The sequence below is a fragment of the Mesoplodon bidens genome (assembly GCF_964165515.1).
Source record: "Mesoplodon bidens genome assembly, chromosome: 18".
In the NCBI taxonomy this organism is placed as follows: Eukaryota; Metazoa; Chordata; class Mammalia; order Artiodactyla; family Ziphiidae; genus Mesoplodon; species Mesoplodon bidens.
The window spans coordinates 27,771,747-27,788,303 of record NC_138175.1 but is presented as its reverse complement, the minus strand read 5'-3'; the positions used below and the strand labels follow the sequence as shown (position 1 = coordinate 27,788,303).

Genomic DNA, 16,557 nt, shown 5'->3' with positions numbered 1-16,557 from the left:
TTCCCCACTTTTGGTCTGTCATACTATCTGGAAAAAAAAGTAATTTTCCTGTTATGATTTGCTCTTCCAAAACACACATCTACTACCTGATATTTAAGATATTTTAAGTTGACTAAAATGGCATCGTTTGAACATTCAAAGGGGACCTACAGTTTAATAACACGACAGAACCAACCCATCCTACCTCTGTTTGTTCCCAAAGCTCCTCTAAAATAACTGTAAGACGGACTTCCCTGGTGGTCCAGTGGTTAAGAATCTGCCTTCCAATGCAGGGGAGGCAGGTTTGTTCTCTGGTTGGGGAACTAAGATCCCACATGCCAAGGGCAACTAAGCCCACGTGCCGCAACTACTGAGCCCGTGTGCCACAACAGAGAGAAGCCCAGGCGCTGCAACGAAAGATCCTGCACGCCACAACTAAGACCCGACGCAGCCGAATAAATAAATAAATAAATATTAAAAAAGAAAAAAGTAAGAGGAACAGGGGGGATTTACTCACAATGCTAAGAGAATGGAAGAGACAACAAACTTTGAAGCTATAAAACAGATGTCCAGTTGACTTAGCAGACCAAAAAAGCTGAGAATTCTCCCAACATTCTGCCAGCAGAGGGGGCCCAGTAGCAAACACTTCACAATGAAAAACTACAGAAAGGCTCAGGAATTGGTGACCCCAGGTCTCACTGAAAAAGGGCAAAGAGATTGAGCTGAAAACAGGAAAATGAGTTTAAAAACACGACACTGAAAAGGGGGAATTAAGTGAAAGTCCACATGGCACTCCCTATAGCTCTCCTCAACTTGAGGCTACTAGGGATGCCGGCAGCCAGGCTTGCACTCTTGAGACAGGAGCTGACAATCAGTAGTCAGTAATTTCATTACTCTACAGAGGGAGCAGACATTCAAAAACTGTGACATTTCAGACAACTGCAGCAGAGACAAAACCCAAAAACACCCCCCAAAAAGGAATTTGGAAGGAAAACAGAAAAAGACATGAAGAAGAAAACATAATGGGAAAAAAACCCCACATATCTCAGTGAGAAAATAGAAGATATTACATAAAACATAAAAGAACAGAATACTATTTTTAAAATTCTGAGAAGAAAATAGAGTGCCAATAATATGAAGTCTAACATTCGAATGAGTTCTAGAAAGTGAGAACAAAGAAGAAAGGGAAAAAAATAAAAGAACATTAAAAATATTTTTTCAAAATGGAAGGACATGGGTTTCTATACTGAAAGTAAGTAAGTCCCCAGAACAAAGGATGAAAAGCAACCTGTATGAAAGCACATCACTGTGAAATTTCAGAGACTGAGAATAAAGAGAAAATACTAAAAGCTTTCAGAAGAAAAAAAACAAAAAACCCAGATTACATATAAGATGAAACCAGAATGGCTTCAGTGGTAATAGTGGTAACAATCTCTTCAAAATTCTGAGGAAATTATTAATTACAACCTAGAATTCTATATCACAGCAAATGTATTAATTGGGAGGATAAAATAAAGATGTTTTCAGATATGCAAGCCTCAAAAAACATCAATTTCCCATGACCCTTTTAAAGGAAGCTCCTAGAGAATATATGCCATCAAAACATCCTCTTTGTAAGAAGTAAGATTTCTCTAGGAATTAAAAACTGATCCTCTGTTATTAAATCAACAGAACAGCTGTCAATTTAAGAAACACAAAAATACTGAAGTGAGGGACTTCCCTGGTGGCGCAGTGGTTAAGAATCCACCTGCTAATACAGGGGACACGGGTTCCAGCCCTGGTCCAGGAAGATCTCACATGCTGCGAAGCAACTAAGCCCATGCGCCACAACTTCTGAGCCTGCATTCTAGAGCCTGTGAGCCACAACTACTGAGCCCACGTGCCACAACTACTGAAGCCTGTGCACCTAGAGCCCATGCTCCGCAGCAAGAGAAGCCACCGCAATGAGAAGCCCACGTGCCACAATGAAGAGTAGTCCCCGCTTGCCGCAACTGGAGAGAAAAGCCCGCGCGCAGCAACGAAGACCAAACGCAGCCAAAAATAAATAAATAAATAAAAATTTAAAAAAAAATACTGAAGTGAAATTTTTACATCTGTGGCTAGATAACTGGTAAAAATTCATTAAGGAAGCAGAAGCACTGAAACCTGAGGGATTTCACTATGAAGTTCCATGAAGACCAGCTTTTAAACTTTTGCATTAAGAAAACGTTTGGTTTCATTAAAGCCTATTTCTTAAGAAACACATTCCCAATCATGTACATCTTGATAAACCTCAGCTGTTCATAGCAAAAGTGTGATCAGTTACGTGTATCAGCACAGTACTCTACCAGCTAAGCACTGCTCTGCTAGTTAATGAAAAAATTACATCCCACGTTTTAGAGTTCACCTTTAAGGAGTCACGTCAACAAGGAAACTTGTTAAAAGGGGGAAAAGCCATCCAATTGTCCCTCCATATTTGAGGATTCAACCAACTGCAGATTGAAAAAAAAAAAAAAATTCCAGAAAGTTGAATTTGCTGTGCTCCACCAACTATTTACATACCATTTACATATTAGGTATTACAAGTAGTCTAGAGATGATTTAAAGTATACAGGATGACGTGCATACGTTACATGCAAATACTATGCCACTTTTATTGATATATAAGGGACTTGAGCGTCCTTGGGTTTTGGTATTCCTGGGGCTCCTAGAACCAATCACCAATCCCCTATGGATACCAAGGGACGACTGCACTGAATATAAAACTTGCTTATTGTTTTATAGGTCATAATATCCACTTTTGCTTATTTTCACTAATTATTTTAGAGCGATTACCAAAGAAAAAGTAAATGTGAGGACAAGATTCTTTTATTTTCACCCAAAAGCATCACTCCCCATAGCATCAACTTTCAACTGCTGATTTGGTTTTGTCCTAACTTCCATCAAAACAAAATCACAAGCCTTTCAAACACTGACAGAGAATTATATTCACCTAAAAGTTCTCTAAATGCCCCTAAAAATCAACACCACTATTTGTTTTTATATTGGTTTCCATATTATGGTCTACCATGTCCAGTATGCCTGGCTTCTTATCAGAAGGTTGCAGTGTTTGAACAAAAATAAAAACAAATTCACGAAAAACCAGCTTAAAACCACGCTTTTGGAACACTTTAAAGTCTAAATTAACATGCCTTATAAACATAAGAAATGTAAATAACCCAAAATAGGGCTTTTCTAAAGCACCGTGACTCTGTCATCTGCTTTGTACACAGTGTGCATGAATACACTTGCCATCTGACAGCTTGAATCCAAGGTACTATACTGAATTGTTTTCCACACAAGTCCTGTATCCATTTATCACTTCCTATCAGTAATATAAGATTTGTACGAAAATTAAAGTTAACACCTACCTAAAACTATGTTGTCTACAACAGGAGCGTTATAAATGAGGCATTAACTTAGACCCAGCCCAGCAGCTCTCCCCAGAGTAAGCATGGCAAAGAGTGATGAGTAATTTCACCTGTGCAAGAACCTAACCACTTTCTGCATTCTGTAGTAATGCTTTAAGGAATCCAATGTTATTTCCTGCTCTCACCAATGACCTTTCCCAGCCCCCTTGTGTTCTAGAGTATCAAGACTGCTTATCGCCGCCTCCCCAATCCCCATTAACCCCATGCCAGAAAGAAAAAGTATATACGCACCTTAAAATCTGTATTATTGATATATTCAAATACCAAAGCTGGTGTCTTTGACTGCAAGAGAGAATATTAATGCTTTGTAAGTTTCAAACAATAAATGTAATTTGCTTCTGTTGTACTGGCCCACCCCCAAACCCCACTTAAATGAAAGAGATTCACTCATCAGGGAGAGCCTATTAAGAAAGAATCCTCTTGAAATTTTAAGTTTGGAATTTGCTTCAAAACAACTGGGGATGGTGGTTGTTGGGAAGTGGGTGGGGTATAGATGAAACAAAGTTGGCCACAAGCTGATTAACGTGAGCTGAAGTTGGGTGATGTGTGCAGGGAGGTTCATTACACTATTCATTTTATTTTGTAAATGGTTGCAAAATTTCATAATAAAGGTTTTGTTTTTGTTTTTTAAGAAGAGTTGTATTCTCTGACCAACCTGTCAGTGGGCCTGGCACATTATGTGAAGATTTATACTCTGCAGTGTTCCAGGTTGCCAACTACAAAAGGAGTGTTACGTTTTCATCTTGGGTTAATGAGCCAGATGCATTTTACACAATTATCATAGGTCTTGGGAATTTATTACTCGTCTTTTTAGGATCCAGAAAAGTCTATAATTATCAGTAAGGTAGAATGTGAAATTATTGCCTTGGCTAGGGACAATTAGAGAATGTCTCACTTTACAAAGATGTGTTTCCCCTACAAATCATATAAAATCAAGTATTTTTGAGTACTGTAATCTTTAATGCAATGAGTACAAAATGTTCAATATTTCCTTGTGTAAATATAGATGTTCAAAAGTCACGTCTACCTAAGTAAGGTAAAATAATGCTAACTGGCAGTAACAAGCTTTCAAAATAGAGAGAAAAGCAGGGGCTTAAAGGGTTATAGGAAGAAATAAAATCATCTTGGAAATCTTTACGGCTGTGAAGTTTTGCTCAAGGAAGGAAGTAAAAGTTACCTAGGAAATAGGCCACAGTGCATGCATGCAAGTCTTTGAGCAAGCAGCAGACCTGGTGCAAGGATTCCTCACTGGCCCAACGTTGAAAGTTTCAATAAGACCACCAGATCTCTCTATGGGCTGGGAGCAAGCCTGTCCCCCTACAAGTTAGGGGATGAGGGTTCCCTATTGGTTTTCATTCACCTTGATTTACTTGCGTTACATATCATGTAAAACACATACGTGCTTTAAGTAACAAATTACAAAAATAGTAAGACAGGAATCATTAAGTTCTGTTAACTTAAAAAAAAAAGAAAAGCAAAATGAAGATGCTCTAAGTATAAAACTACATACTGGCCCACACTGCAGGCCATTTTCAAGGATTATGTAGTCCAGAGTTAGTGAATGTAAAATCAATCTGAGCTGATAAGGTTGGGATACATTTTTAATGCCTCAGACAGAATCCAGCATACAATCATCCTTCTCAATCTTTTCAGGGTCCAAAAGGAAAAACTTTTCTTTTTTTCAATTCAATGATACTGTGTAATCTTGGCAAATTACTTAACCTCTGCAGACTTCAGTTTTCTTATCTATACAATGTAACAATGTGGACAACAATGTTACCCGCCCCAATGAACTGTTGTGGGGATTAAACGACATGATACTGTTAAACACTTAGAACAGTGCCTGGCACACAGTAAGCATTCAATGCATGTTAGCTACATTTTTATGAGGATGTCTTTAGCAGATAGAAGCAAAGACCTACTTCTTAAAAAGCTATCATGGGAGAACCGGGAAATATTCGAGGTAGAACAGGTAAAGAACAGAAATTGAATGGGAAGCTTGGCTAATCATAAACACTTAAGGTTACGTTACTCCTAAAGGGGAGAGAAAACAAAATTAAACAGCACATCTAAAACGGCTAAAACTTAAGCATTTTAACAAAAATATTTAAATTGCATCTGCATATACAATGTGAGCCCCGATGGTGGATGCTGAATTAAAGACCAGTATGAGAAACAGCAAGACAGTGACCTCAAGGGGTCTGTGGGGCTGTGATCTGTTCAGCTCTCTATGGCAAGCGTCCACATGGAGACACTTCCTATTTCCTTCTATAAACCCAGATTTTCAAATGTCAGGCTTACTCAAGTGAGGTAAAATAATGTTAATTGGCAGTAATAAGCTTTCAAAGTTGGGAGAAAAGCAGGGCCATAAGGAAATATTCAGCAAACATTTGTGGGCCAAATCAAAATAATGAGGTAATAAACCTGGGACAGGAATTTTTTTCTACCTAAACTTTTAGGTTCCATAAAAGTGGTGGTGGCTATTTTATCATTGGGCCACCATGATTTTTTCTGGTTTTCAAAATCAGTTAGTAGTAAAGACAAACACAGTCATTCCCACTATATTATAATGATGTATTCCATTATTATCACGTTTTGTGACTTGACATACACATACACACACACACACACACACACACACAAACACACACACACACTCTCTCCCGCAACCACCAGGCACCTACCACAGGGTCCTTCACAGTGTCAATCAGCTTAATGATATTTGTTCCACCACGAAGGTTCTCCAGAATCTTAACCTCTCGTTTTATCTTCTTTTTCTTCACTGGCTTAAATACACAAGAGCAATCAGAAGTAAGACTCCTTTTGAAGTTAATAAATAAAACTTTAAAACAATGTTTATATCAAATGGATATTGTACTGTCTTGCACACTGTGTTATGCTAAAGGGCATATCTAAATTAGAAGAAAAAAAGAAAAGAAAGAAAGAGATACAATGGGCCTGCTCATAAGAATCAAATAATTCATGGACTCATATAGCTTATGTGTCAAATCTTTAAGTAGTTACATTTAGGGCACGTAAAATTTTGAATAGCCATGTCATATTTAAAAATAAAATGCTTACTAGATAACTAACTGCCAAATGGAAAATGTTATAGCTCTGAACAGCTGTCTATCATGCACTCACAAATGGAAAAACTGAAACAAAATGGTGAGACACCTGCTCTTCCAACGGGGTGCATGTAATTTTGTCTTCTAGGAGCGAAGACCAGTTCACTGACATCAAGTTACAAACTTGTTTCCCAGCTGCTGGCTCCCATGTCCTGTCTCCACTCCCATTTCCTTAATATCTAGAATCTGAAATCAGTTCAGAGCTAGTAAAACTTCCCAAGAGATCCCATTCCTAAAGAAAGAGATGATGGGTCAGCAAAGGAGAAAACTGACCTCTGACACAGCAGTGACTGAAAACTCCCACTACCTACTAACCTTTCAGTCTGCTGGACAGAAAAATCAAAAACCTTAATCAGAAATACTAGCATTATACATGTTATTTCTTGTCTTAAATGGGCTAAAGAGTTTGAAGAAGAATAAAAGTAGTTATGGAAAAATAAGCATTATCATAATCAATCATGCTTTATAAAGTACTTAAACAGTGACTGGCATATAGGAAGCAGTCAATAAATGTTAGCTTTACTATTTTCAAAGTTTTAGTTAGTAATAAATCATATTTCATCTTCACAAAATTCCTATGCAGTAGACGCAGGCAAGTTGAGCTATTTGCCCAAGGTCGCACAGCTAATTCTAAAAAGTGGGGGCAGGATTCTAATCTAGACAATCTGACTGTAGGCCTCACTCTTAGCCACTGCGCTTTCATTTCCCAAGTGTGGCTATGGAAGAAACATAACTGAGGAAAAGGAGTATTCCACCCCGAGACACTGTTATAAAAGCACAGGCAAAGAGAGTCCAATGGATTAGCCATGAAACAAGACTGAAAAAGCCTGTGTGTATGTGGTGCTGGTGGGATGGGGGGAGATGTAATATACACACATGCCAGAGAAACCTCTTGTTGGTCACCAAGCTACAGCTTTGAACACACAACAAAACAGAGATTATGAAATACAGAACACCTGCATCACCTGTAAGAGGGTGCTCAATTGAGAGACTGGAATCTGGCTGTAACCTTCCAAGCCAGCTGCCACAATCATGTCCACTCCACTTTGTCAGGGTTTTCAGAATAGATCTGGCTACTGTGGTTCTTCCCCACGTCCACTTAGGAATTTTACTCCTTACTTCCTTTTTTCATAATTATAGAGCTCAATACTTTGGGAAAATGAAGCACTTGAATATGAAGTACAACTTGGTCAGAAAACAGCCAGAGAAGGATATACTACGAAATAAGTAGCCTATAAGCTTCAAAAATGTCAATCTCATGAAACACACAGAATGAACAACTATTCCAGTTTAAAAAGATATGACAACTGAATATAACACATGGTCTGGGATTTTCCTTTGCTATAAAGAACATTATAAGGACAAGAGAGTCCTCAATCTCAAATGAGATTGAGAGCTATAGATTAACAGCACTGCATCAATGTTAATTTCTGATTTTTGATCATGGCATTGTGGGTTATGTTAGCAATTGTTCTTGTTTTTAGGAAATAGAGGAAATTAGGGATGACTGCGATTTCCTCTCAGGCACTTAAGACATGTAAAAGAAATATAATTATTTATATGCACACACACATCTATGTGTGTGTATATATATGAAAGAGTGAGAGAGAAGGATAAAACAAATGTCAATATTTGAGAAATCTGGGTGAGAGATACGGCAATTTTTGCAATTTTTCTGTAAGTCTGAAATTTTGTTAGTAAGTTAAAAGAAAAATAAAAGCTGGTTATCATATCTAAACATTTAGCCGATACCAGTATATTCAATGTAAGAAAATTCTAGAGTCAATAGTCTAGAATTCTAGAGTCACTATTGGAAAGCAGTTACACATCTGTGGGAGTGGCAACAGAGGGAGAAAAACACAACGGCCAGAAGAAGCCTGTGTTCACCAAAATCCCTCTTCTCCAACAGTGAATTAGTACAGGGGTAACCCATTAAATAAGTTGCTCCTACGACAATGCCCCATATAAAGCCTTGCTTTGTTCTCCCGTTATTCAGGAACAGATCAGGCAGGCGCCCAGTTCCTGGACAACCCAGTTAAGATGAACATATTTTTCATTATGTCTAAAGGTAACCTATAGAGCACGTGAAGCATACTTTGTTGCCCAATTGTCACCTGTCCAATAACTTCCCAAACTAGAGACTGGGGACAGCAGGACAATTCTGAAGTGGCACAATGGAGTCACACTGCAGCTGGAGTTCTCACATACTGACAAAAGACCAAGAGACTGTAAGAAAAAGGAGAGTGATGTACTGCTCAGGACACTTCCCTCCAAAGCAGGGGCACCAGGTCTCTACAGGACCCAGGCTACGGGTAACTCCCTTTAGCCTCAAGCTCACTCCTCTGAACCTAAGAGATGCTCCAGAAGCTGAAAAACCAATGAGCTCTTAGGCAGTGAAAGCAAAGATTTAAATTCTACAAAAAGAATTGAAGAGAAAAAGTTAGGATTTATAAGGGAGGATCCTTGCATCCGAAGGAAAAGAGACCATGAATTTTTATAGAAGTAAGGATGCTCTGACCCTCCAGCCCACTGTCTGCATTCATTCACCGTCACTAAAGTGGAGAATACATTTCCATCACAATCTCATCATTTCACATTTCATCCTGCATGCTAGAAAAAGCCTCTGTCTCACCTAAGGTTCATTTATTCCAACTCAGAGAATATCTGGTTCTAACTGAATCAGTTTAGCTGTTTAACAAAACAAAAAAATTCAAACTCAAAGTCTAGTAGATTAAATGGCAAAAAAGCTACTAAAAAAGAAATTAAAGTATTAAATCAAGTTTCAATAATAAATTAATTTTGGCACACACCTAGAGAGAATATTTAAAGGGGAAAAACTCATTTAAAATGTTCTGTGCATGAGCTCTGAAAAGAAAGAAAAACAGATTTTTTTTCAGAAGGTTTCTGCTCACAGGCGAAGACTCCCAGCTATTCAGGAGAACCTTGTTCAATGTAATCCAAGAATAAGGTCCTTTTTCTCCTTCCCTATTCACCAACATTAAACATTTTAAAACAAAAGACTAATTTAGTACTGGCTGCTTAGAAAGACAAAAGTTGATAAGGCCAGTAATCTGTCCTATCTACTCACAGCAGATTTTTAAGAAGCCAGATCTGAGAATGATTTCAATTACTAGCGTTTAATTGTGACTGAATTTGCAAAGTAATGTCTACCAAAGGCATAAGAATTATGACCTCAATAAATGCCAGCAAATGTTAATAGGCAAAGTCCCGTTTTAATTTCTTTCCAAGCATAACTGAACTGATAAATTCAAGGGAGGCAGGAATATAGCTCAGAACTTTCAAATCTGGTATTACTTTTATTCCACTACCAAAGCAACAACTGCCCCACTAAGATTAATTTCATCACCTGCAATAAACAATTACAATGAACAATGGTTGTCAGGAATGTAGGAGAGTAGAAAGCAAGCTGAGACTGGATGATGGCTTTTATTTTATTACCCTGGTAGCATCTCTAAAATCCATTACGACTGACCTAAATATAAACATTATCTGAGCAGTGTTTATTTCTTCACAGCAAATTTGCCCCTAATCTTTCAACTCTCCCCTTCTCAATTACATTATCAACATCTTGAACTGTTTATTCTAGATTTAAAAAAATTTTTTATTTAAAAATGTGAGGCACATAGCAGGCCTTTTGAATCTCATGGAGAGGATGGTACAGTCCTTTCTAGTACTGGTTCTGCTCTCTGAGCAAGTGATCAGGATGAGACTTGGAAGAACTGTATGGGTTAAAAAAGTATAAAAACACTGGTTCTTGTGGTATCAAACAAGAAAGGAAAGTAACATTTCACTTACACATTAAATATGATGCTGTGGATACAAACCAGAGAACCCAAGTCTGGGTCCCTATAGCTCTCTGGGCTTTCATCTATCCCACATTTCAACCAGCAACCCTCTGATGTCAAATATTTCCCTTCAGAATAACTCCAAAAATCATTGGAAACAAATTAATTCCATTTGACTTCCAGTGAGTGTTTGGCCATCTTTCCAGTACAGTTCAGAACATCCAGCAAATGTCCTACTTGTGCCCCTCACATCTACCAAGACTCCATGGGAGGGACCAAAGGTCATGAACCTAGTGCTTCTGCCCCCCACCAGCCATGGGACCCCGAGCAAACTGCAGGTTCCCCTGGGTCTGTAAAAAAAGAGGCTGGGTTCTAATAATATCCGTGCTCCCCTATCCTGTGACTCTGTTTCACAGGTTAACCACACTCTCAATGTCTGACCCCACAACCACAATATTAGAAACAGCACTGACTAGTTCACAATTTTTAATATTTGTACTTTAAAAAAATATTTATTCATTTATTTATTTGGCTGTGCCGGGTCTTAGTCACAGCACGTGGGATCTTTGTTGCTGTATGCAGGATCTAGTTCCCTGACCAGGGATCGAACCCAGACCCCTGCATTGGGATCGCGGAGTCTTAGCCACTGGACCACCAGGGAAGTCCCCAAATTTTTATTTTTAATACTTTAATAATACTCTTTTAAACACTTTTTATACCATGAGATGTGTATAGAAACTAGAAATCACCAAAATATTTAGATAAATTAGTATCAATGTCTTGTTTCAGAACAATGATGTCTTGGCACACTTGCCTAATAAAGTAAATGTAGGGTTAAAAACCTAGCAGCTGATGAAGTAGAAATAAATGAGAAAGCACAGAGCAAACATCATTTTGATATAACCTAAACAGCCACCAGCCCACTATGAAGTAAATAAAAAAATCCGTAATCAACAGTCATCTCATCCTTTTTTTTTTTTTTTGTGGTACGCAGGCCTCCCACTATTGTGGCCTCTCCCGTTGTGGAGCACAGCCTCCGGATGCGCAGGCTCAGCGGCCATGGCTCACGGGCCCAGCCGCTCCGCGGCATGTGGGATCTTCCCGGACTGGGGCACGAACCCGTGTCCCCTGCATCGGCAGGCGGACTCTCAACCACTGCGCCACCAGGGAAGCCACATCGTTCTTTTAACACTACCTCCTGCAAGTACAAAAATTTAAATATACCTACAAACAAGTAGGCTAAACCTGCTGAAAAAATAAACTTGTATTACCATCATTCTTTGTTTGAAGCTTGATAATTAATTTCTGGCGGGAAAAAATGGACAGCCAAGCTCTTTGTATAAAATAAGACTACAAACAGGAAACCTAATATGAGGATTTCCAGTCCTTGCAGCATGGGTCCAAAAGCCTGCCCATTTGTTTTTTAAAAACTGGTATTGCTCTTAACTTCTACTTAGAAAATAGCAGTTGAATTTGAAGGATCCCAAGAACTCTAAGAAGAGATGAAATCCATACATAGGTGATACTCACAAAGTGCTAAAAGTTGTCCAAAATGGCCAAATGTTTTTATTTCTGTCTATACCTTCCTAAGAGGTACTATAAAGGAACTGAAAAGTTGACTTTTCAAAATCAAGATGAAACCTCAGGCACAAAAGTGTTTTTCTGCCCTGCTATATTAACACTTACCATCCACCATCCCCCCACCTCGGCCTTTTCTCCTCAAAACAATTTCTGTCAAAAAAAAGATACAACCTCCCTATTGATTGGAAAGTTTTCTTTGAAGATTTCCAACTCAGGATCTCACTTCAGCATAGACAGAAACATTTTGCTCACCAATTTCTAAATTCCTAAAACCTCTTAACAGCCCCAATATCTTTTGATCACAAAAATATTGAGAAATCTACTGATGTAAATTAAATGATATAAAATCCCTCTGTGGTCATTCATCACCCAACCATTGTCATATATTGAAAAGGACTGGATGGAATGTTCGCCAAAAAAGCAGGCAGCCCCTGTCCTCAAGGAATGTACCCTCTGTCTCAGTCACAATGTGCACATCAATAAATAATTCCTTCCTGAAGTTGAAATACAGTACGCCTAGATGAAGAGGAAGCTTTTTCTGTATTCCTTCAAATTACGAGCAACTGGCACTCTGTTAAGGAACTAATTTCCTGTGGCCAAGCACCACAACAGTAGGTATTAGTCATAACTTTGACTTATCTGAATAGGGGCACTTTACTGAGTAAAGACCCTATTCTTTTTAAAAAACAATACTTTTAATCTACTTTAATTCAGCCTGTCAGAACAAGAAAACCCGACAATACCATTAGTAGTTTCTTACCCCATCCTTCAGACAGAACAAAATCTGGACAGAAATGTCACAGGGCTTTGAAAAACAGAAAGTGAGTGTAGTTTTCACCAGTGGAAACAAGGTGGTTCAGGCTGCACTCTGAGAAGAACTTGTGTGGAAAAGATACAAGAAACAACACTTCATCAAGGGGGCATCAAGAGCATCAAGGGGGCCTCCCAAGTCTTATTCGAGAACACTGGAACTTACTCTGTGCTCAACGTTAAGATCTTATAACCCAGTGCTAAAATGAGCAGTAAGAGACAGGAAGAAATGGGAAACAGGAGTTCTGGCTAAGGGCTATTTCAACATAGTGATGTTAGATATGTTTCTTTGTGCCTACATTTCTTGTCGGTTAAAAATAACCTTCAGCTTCCATATTGGGTTCCCTAAACATATCCTGCGAATCTTTAGAGCAGGGGAAAAGCTATCCAGCAACTGAGGCTATGAAGCTCTCTACAAGGATGACTAAAGGGCAACGTGATGCTTCCCTAAATGAACGTACTGTTATTTACATGTACACCTGAATGCTGTTCCTTTTCAAAAAAGACACTACAGGAAGTTGCACACTTACTCTAAAAATGCTACCGTCGCACAAATGTTTAGACATTTTTCTGGAATTGCTTTAGAGTCAGCAGTTTATTCTTCTGAATGTACAGCAATGGACTGTGGATATTCTTAATTTCAACTTATGCCTTGCTTAAAATTTCCTAAAGAGATTTTAAGCAGCTTATATTAAAAACATTTATGCTAACGTATAAAGAAAAAAATTGTATGCCTTTGCCAGGTGATTTCTCTGAAGAGAACATTTCTTTCAATATTTATGCTTGTGAAGAAAAACAAACAAAAAAGATCACATGACTCTGTAGGTGCAATTCATATTTAGGGAAGAGGAGAGTCAAAAACTCCACATCTTCAATATCAGTTCCTCACTTCTTACCCCAGTGTTTCTGACAGCACAAATAATTTGCCTATTTCTCTCAACTGCAATCCTGCCTCTTCATCACTAGGCCAGGATGGTACTGCGTAATAGAGATAATCACTTTTTGGAAAGGTGATTTTCAGACAGTCTAAGCCTGACCCCTCTTTCTAAATAGGGACACAGCTGCCTTAACTCTACTTAAGATACAAAAACAGCTTTTCAATCCCACATTCTTATTCACAAAGCCTCTTCAAAATGGCCACAATGCGGGCTTCCCTGGTGGCGCAGTGGTTGAGAGTCCGCCTGCCGATGCAGGGGACACGGGTTCGTGCCCCAGTCCGGGAAGATCCCACATGCCGCGGAGCGGCTAGGCCCATGTGCCATGGCCGCTGAGCCTGTGCGTCCGGAGCCTGTGCTCCACAACGGGAGAGGCCACAACAGTGAGAGGCCCGCATACCGCAAAAAAAAAAAAAAAAAAAAAAAGTCGCCACAATGTAACTCTTGTATATGTAAAAGTGCTTATATTAACTCTTTGGTCATCTCAAGATTTCACTAAATGACATGCACACATATTAAATAATCTGGCAATGATGAATACCCTTCACAGATTCTAAGCATTACTTTTTAGTACACCCTAAAAACATTATCAAAGCTACACAATCAGTCACCTGGAAGATAATTTAGCCAACCTTTCATGCTCATTAAGATCATGCCTTCATTCAAGAGATGACAAAGGTGTATCTTTAACAAACTTAGGCTGCTAAACCAGATTCAGGCTGTTTTGTTCCCGTTATTATTTTAGTGATTATAAGTGTATCCTCCACTGCTCCCAACTTCACTTTTACTAGCTGATAAGCAACAATGAACCTTCCTGACACTATTGGCTCACTATATTCAGCCCACCTGAAACTTATCAACAAAGGAGAAAAAAACAATGATTATCCACTGAGGTGTTTCCCTCCGCTCAGGCTTCAAGCTCATCTTCGAAACTACTCAATTGTTTCCAACTTCCTCTCTGGAATAAGAAGCTCAGTACTCAGGGAGCTCCTGGAGTGACAGGACCTTCACGAAAAGGCTCTTCTTGCTCCCGAACACCTATTTATTTTGTAACAAATGGAGCCCCGTTGGAATTTTCACTTTGGGACCCCATAATTACATTTCAGAACAAGAACGTTCCTGAACTATCATGCTTAGATTTGAAACAGGTCTGCGTATTTTCTTGAAAGTTCACAGGAAAACGGGGTGGGAGGAGTAGCAGAGAGACATCAGGCAGAAGATACGTAAAATGAGAGCTTGTACTACTCATTCTAGAATGTGGCTGGAGTAGTTTATATCCTCCTGACCTGTGAAAAAGAAATTTTAACGCTACTCATAAGACACTCACCTTGAGAATTTTGACAACCACTCTCTCATTGTTGGTGATGTTAATGGCCTCAAATACTTCACTATACTTTCCCCTACCAAGTTTTCGAACCAGCTGGTAATCGTCTTGATTACTGTGAAAGGCAAGAAAGAGCGACACATAAAGGCCAGGACTTGGGATTAACTGAGCCTATGCCCACTACACACCCCCATCCAGCCGCTTCCATTAATCAAGCACTTGGAAGTGTCTATATACATCATGCCACGACTCATTACCTAAATGAAAGCCACAACATAAACTTGGCTCCCTTCACTGGACGCAGCTCCTAACCTAACTGGTCCCTCATTAACTTGGGGGAGATGAGGTAGGAAGGCAAGGGTCTGAGCCAATTTAGAGAGATGAGCAAAGCATCACCATCCTGGAGGCTCAGAAGTGCCCCTCTGCCCACAGCACCTGCCTTATACTTCACACGCCGAAGGTAGACAGCTCCTCCTTTGAGAGTCTGGACGTCTTTAAAAAATTTCCTCCCACCCAGCCTCATTTCAAAAAACTAAAAAGGCAGAGAATTTTAATAGCTCAAGAGTACAGCTGCTGACTTCCCACCCCAACAGAAACCCCAAAGCGTGAGAAGGGCCGCTCCCTCACTTCCACCAGGCTCTGGTTCCTGGACCCCTACACTTATCAGTAAGAAAGCATTCCCTGGGGTGAGCGGGAGAGAGGGGTGCGCACGGCGGAGAGGAAGGAACGAGAAGGGGGGAGAGGGAGACGAGAACATAGTGTGTGTGTGTATGGGGGAGGGTCTGCCGCCCACCTCAGACCCGAGGAAGCACGGGCCCAGCGGGGAAACAGATCGCTGGGGGGTCAGATCGCGGGGAGCGAGTGCGGTCTGCGTCGGGGGGCGGCCGGGCGGGGGTGGGGGTGAGAGGGCCCGGCGGGGGACGGCGGCGGCTTTACCCCCAGCTCGGGACGTGAGCTTCATAGTCCCAGTACTCGCGGCTCCTCAGGCTGTTCACCTCGGCGTAGACCCGGGCCCTGCTGCCCGCGGCCGGGCCGGGCATGGCGGGCGGGACCGGGGGGCGCCGCGGGGCGCCGAAGGCGGCGGCGGTGCGGCGGGGGTCGCGGGGCGGCGGGCGGAGGAGGCGGCGGGCCGCGGGCCGCCGGAGGAGGAGGAGGAGCGCGGCTGCGGGCGTCCGCGCCAGGCCGGGCCCGCGGGGGCGGGCGGGCTGGGGGCGCGGGGGGCGCCGGCCGAGCCGGCCCGGCCCTGGAGCGGCCGGCGGGGTGGCGGGGCGGGAGGCTCTTGCAATCCGCGGCGGCCTCCGCTTGGCTCGCGGCCCCGCGGCAGCGGCGGCGGCGGCGGCGGCGGTGGCTGCGGCGGTGGCTGCACCAGCAGCGGCAGCCGCCGGCCGGGGAAAGGGTAGCAGCGGCGGCGGCGGTGGCGAAGAAGGAGGAGGAGGAGGAGGAGGACACCCGGAAAAGAGGCCGCGCTCACTAGGAGCGGCCGTCGCCCGGCCCGGGGCCTCCCGGCTCACAGCGCCCCCTGCTGCGTGGGGGGACCCGCCCGGC

General features: G+C 41.3%; 1 protein-coding gene across 2 annotated transcripts in view; it reads right to left on the bottom strand.

Annotated features, from left to right (window-relative positions):
- Positions 1 to 16,090, bottom strand: part of CSNK2A2 (casein kinase 2 alpha 2) — a 38,979-nt gene extending 22,889 nt beyond the window's left edge. For both annotated transcript variants that reach the window (XM_081216900.1, XM_081216899.1), the window contains exons 1-4: positions 15,949 to 16,090; positions 15,016 to 15,127; positions 6,113 to 6,214; positions 3,660 to 3,710 (exon numbers count right to left, since the gene is read on the bottom strand). In XM_081216900.1, the coding sequence (XP_081073026.1) occupies positions 3,660 to 3,710; positions 6,113 to 6,214; positions 15,016 to 15,127; positions 15,949 to 16,052 (369 nt within the window). In that variant the 5' untranslated portion in view covers positions 16,053 to 16,090. The remainder of the gene's footprint in view (positions 1 to 3,659; positions 3,711 to 6,112; positions 6,215 to 15,015; positions 15,128 to 15,948) is intronic.
- Between the last annotated feature and the right edge of the window lie 467 nt (positions 16,091 to 16,557).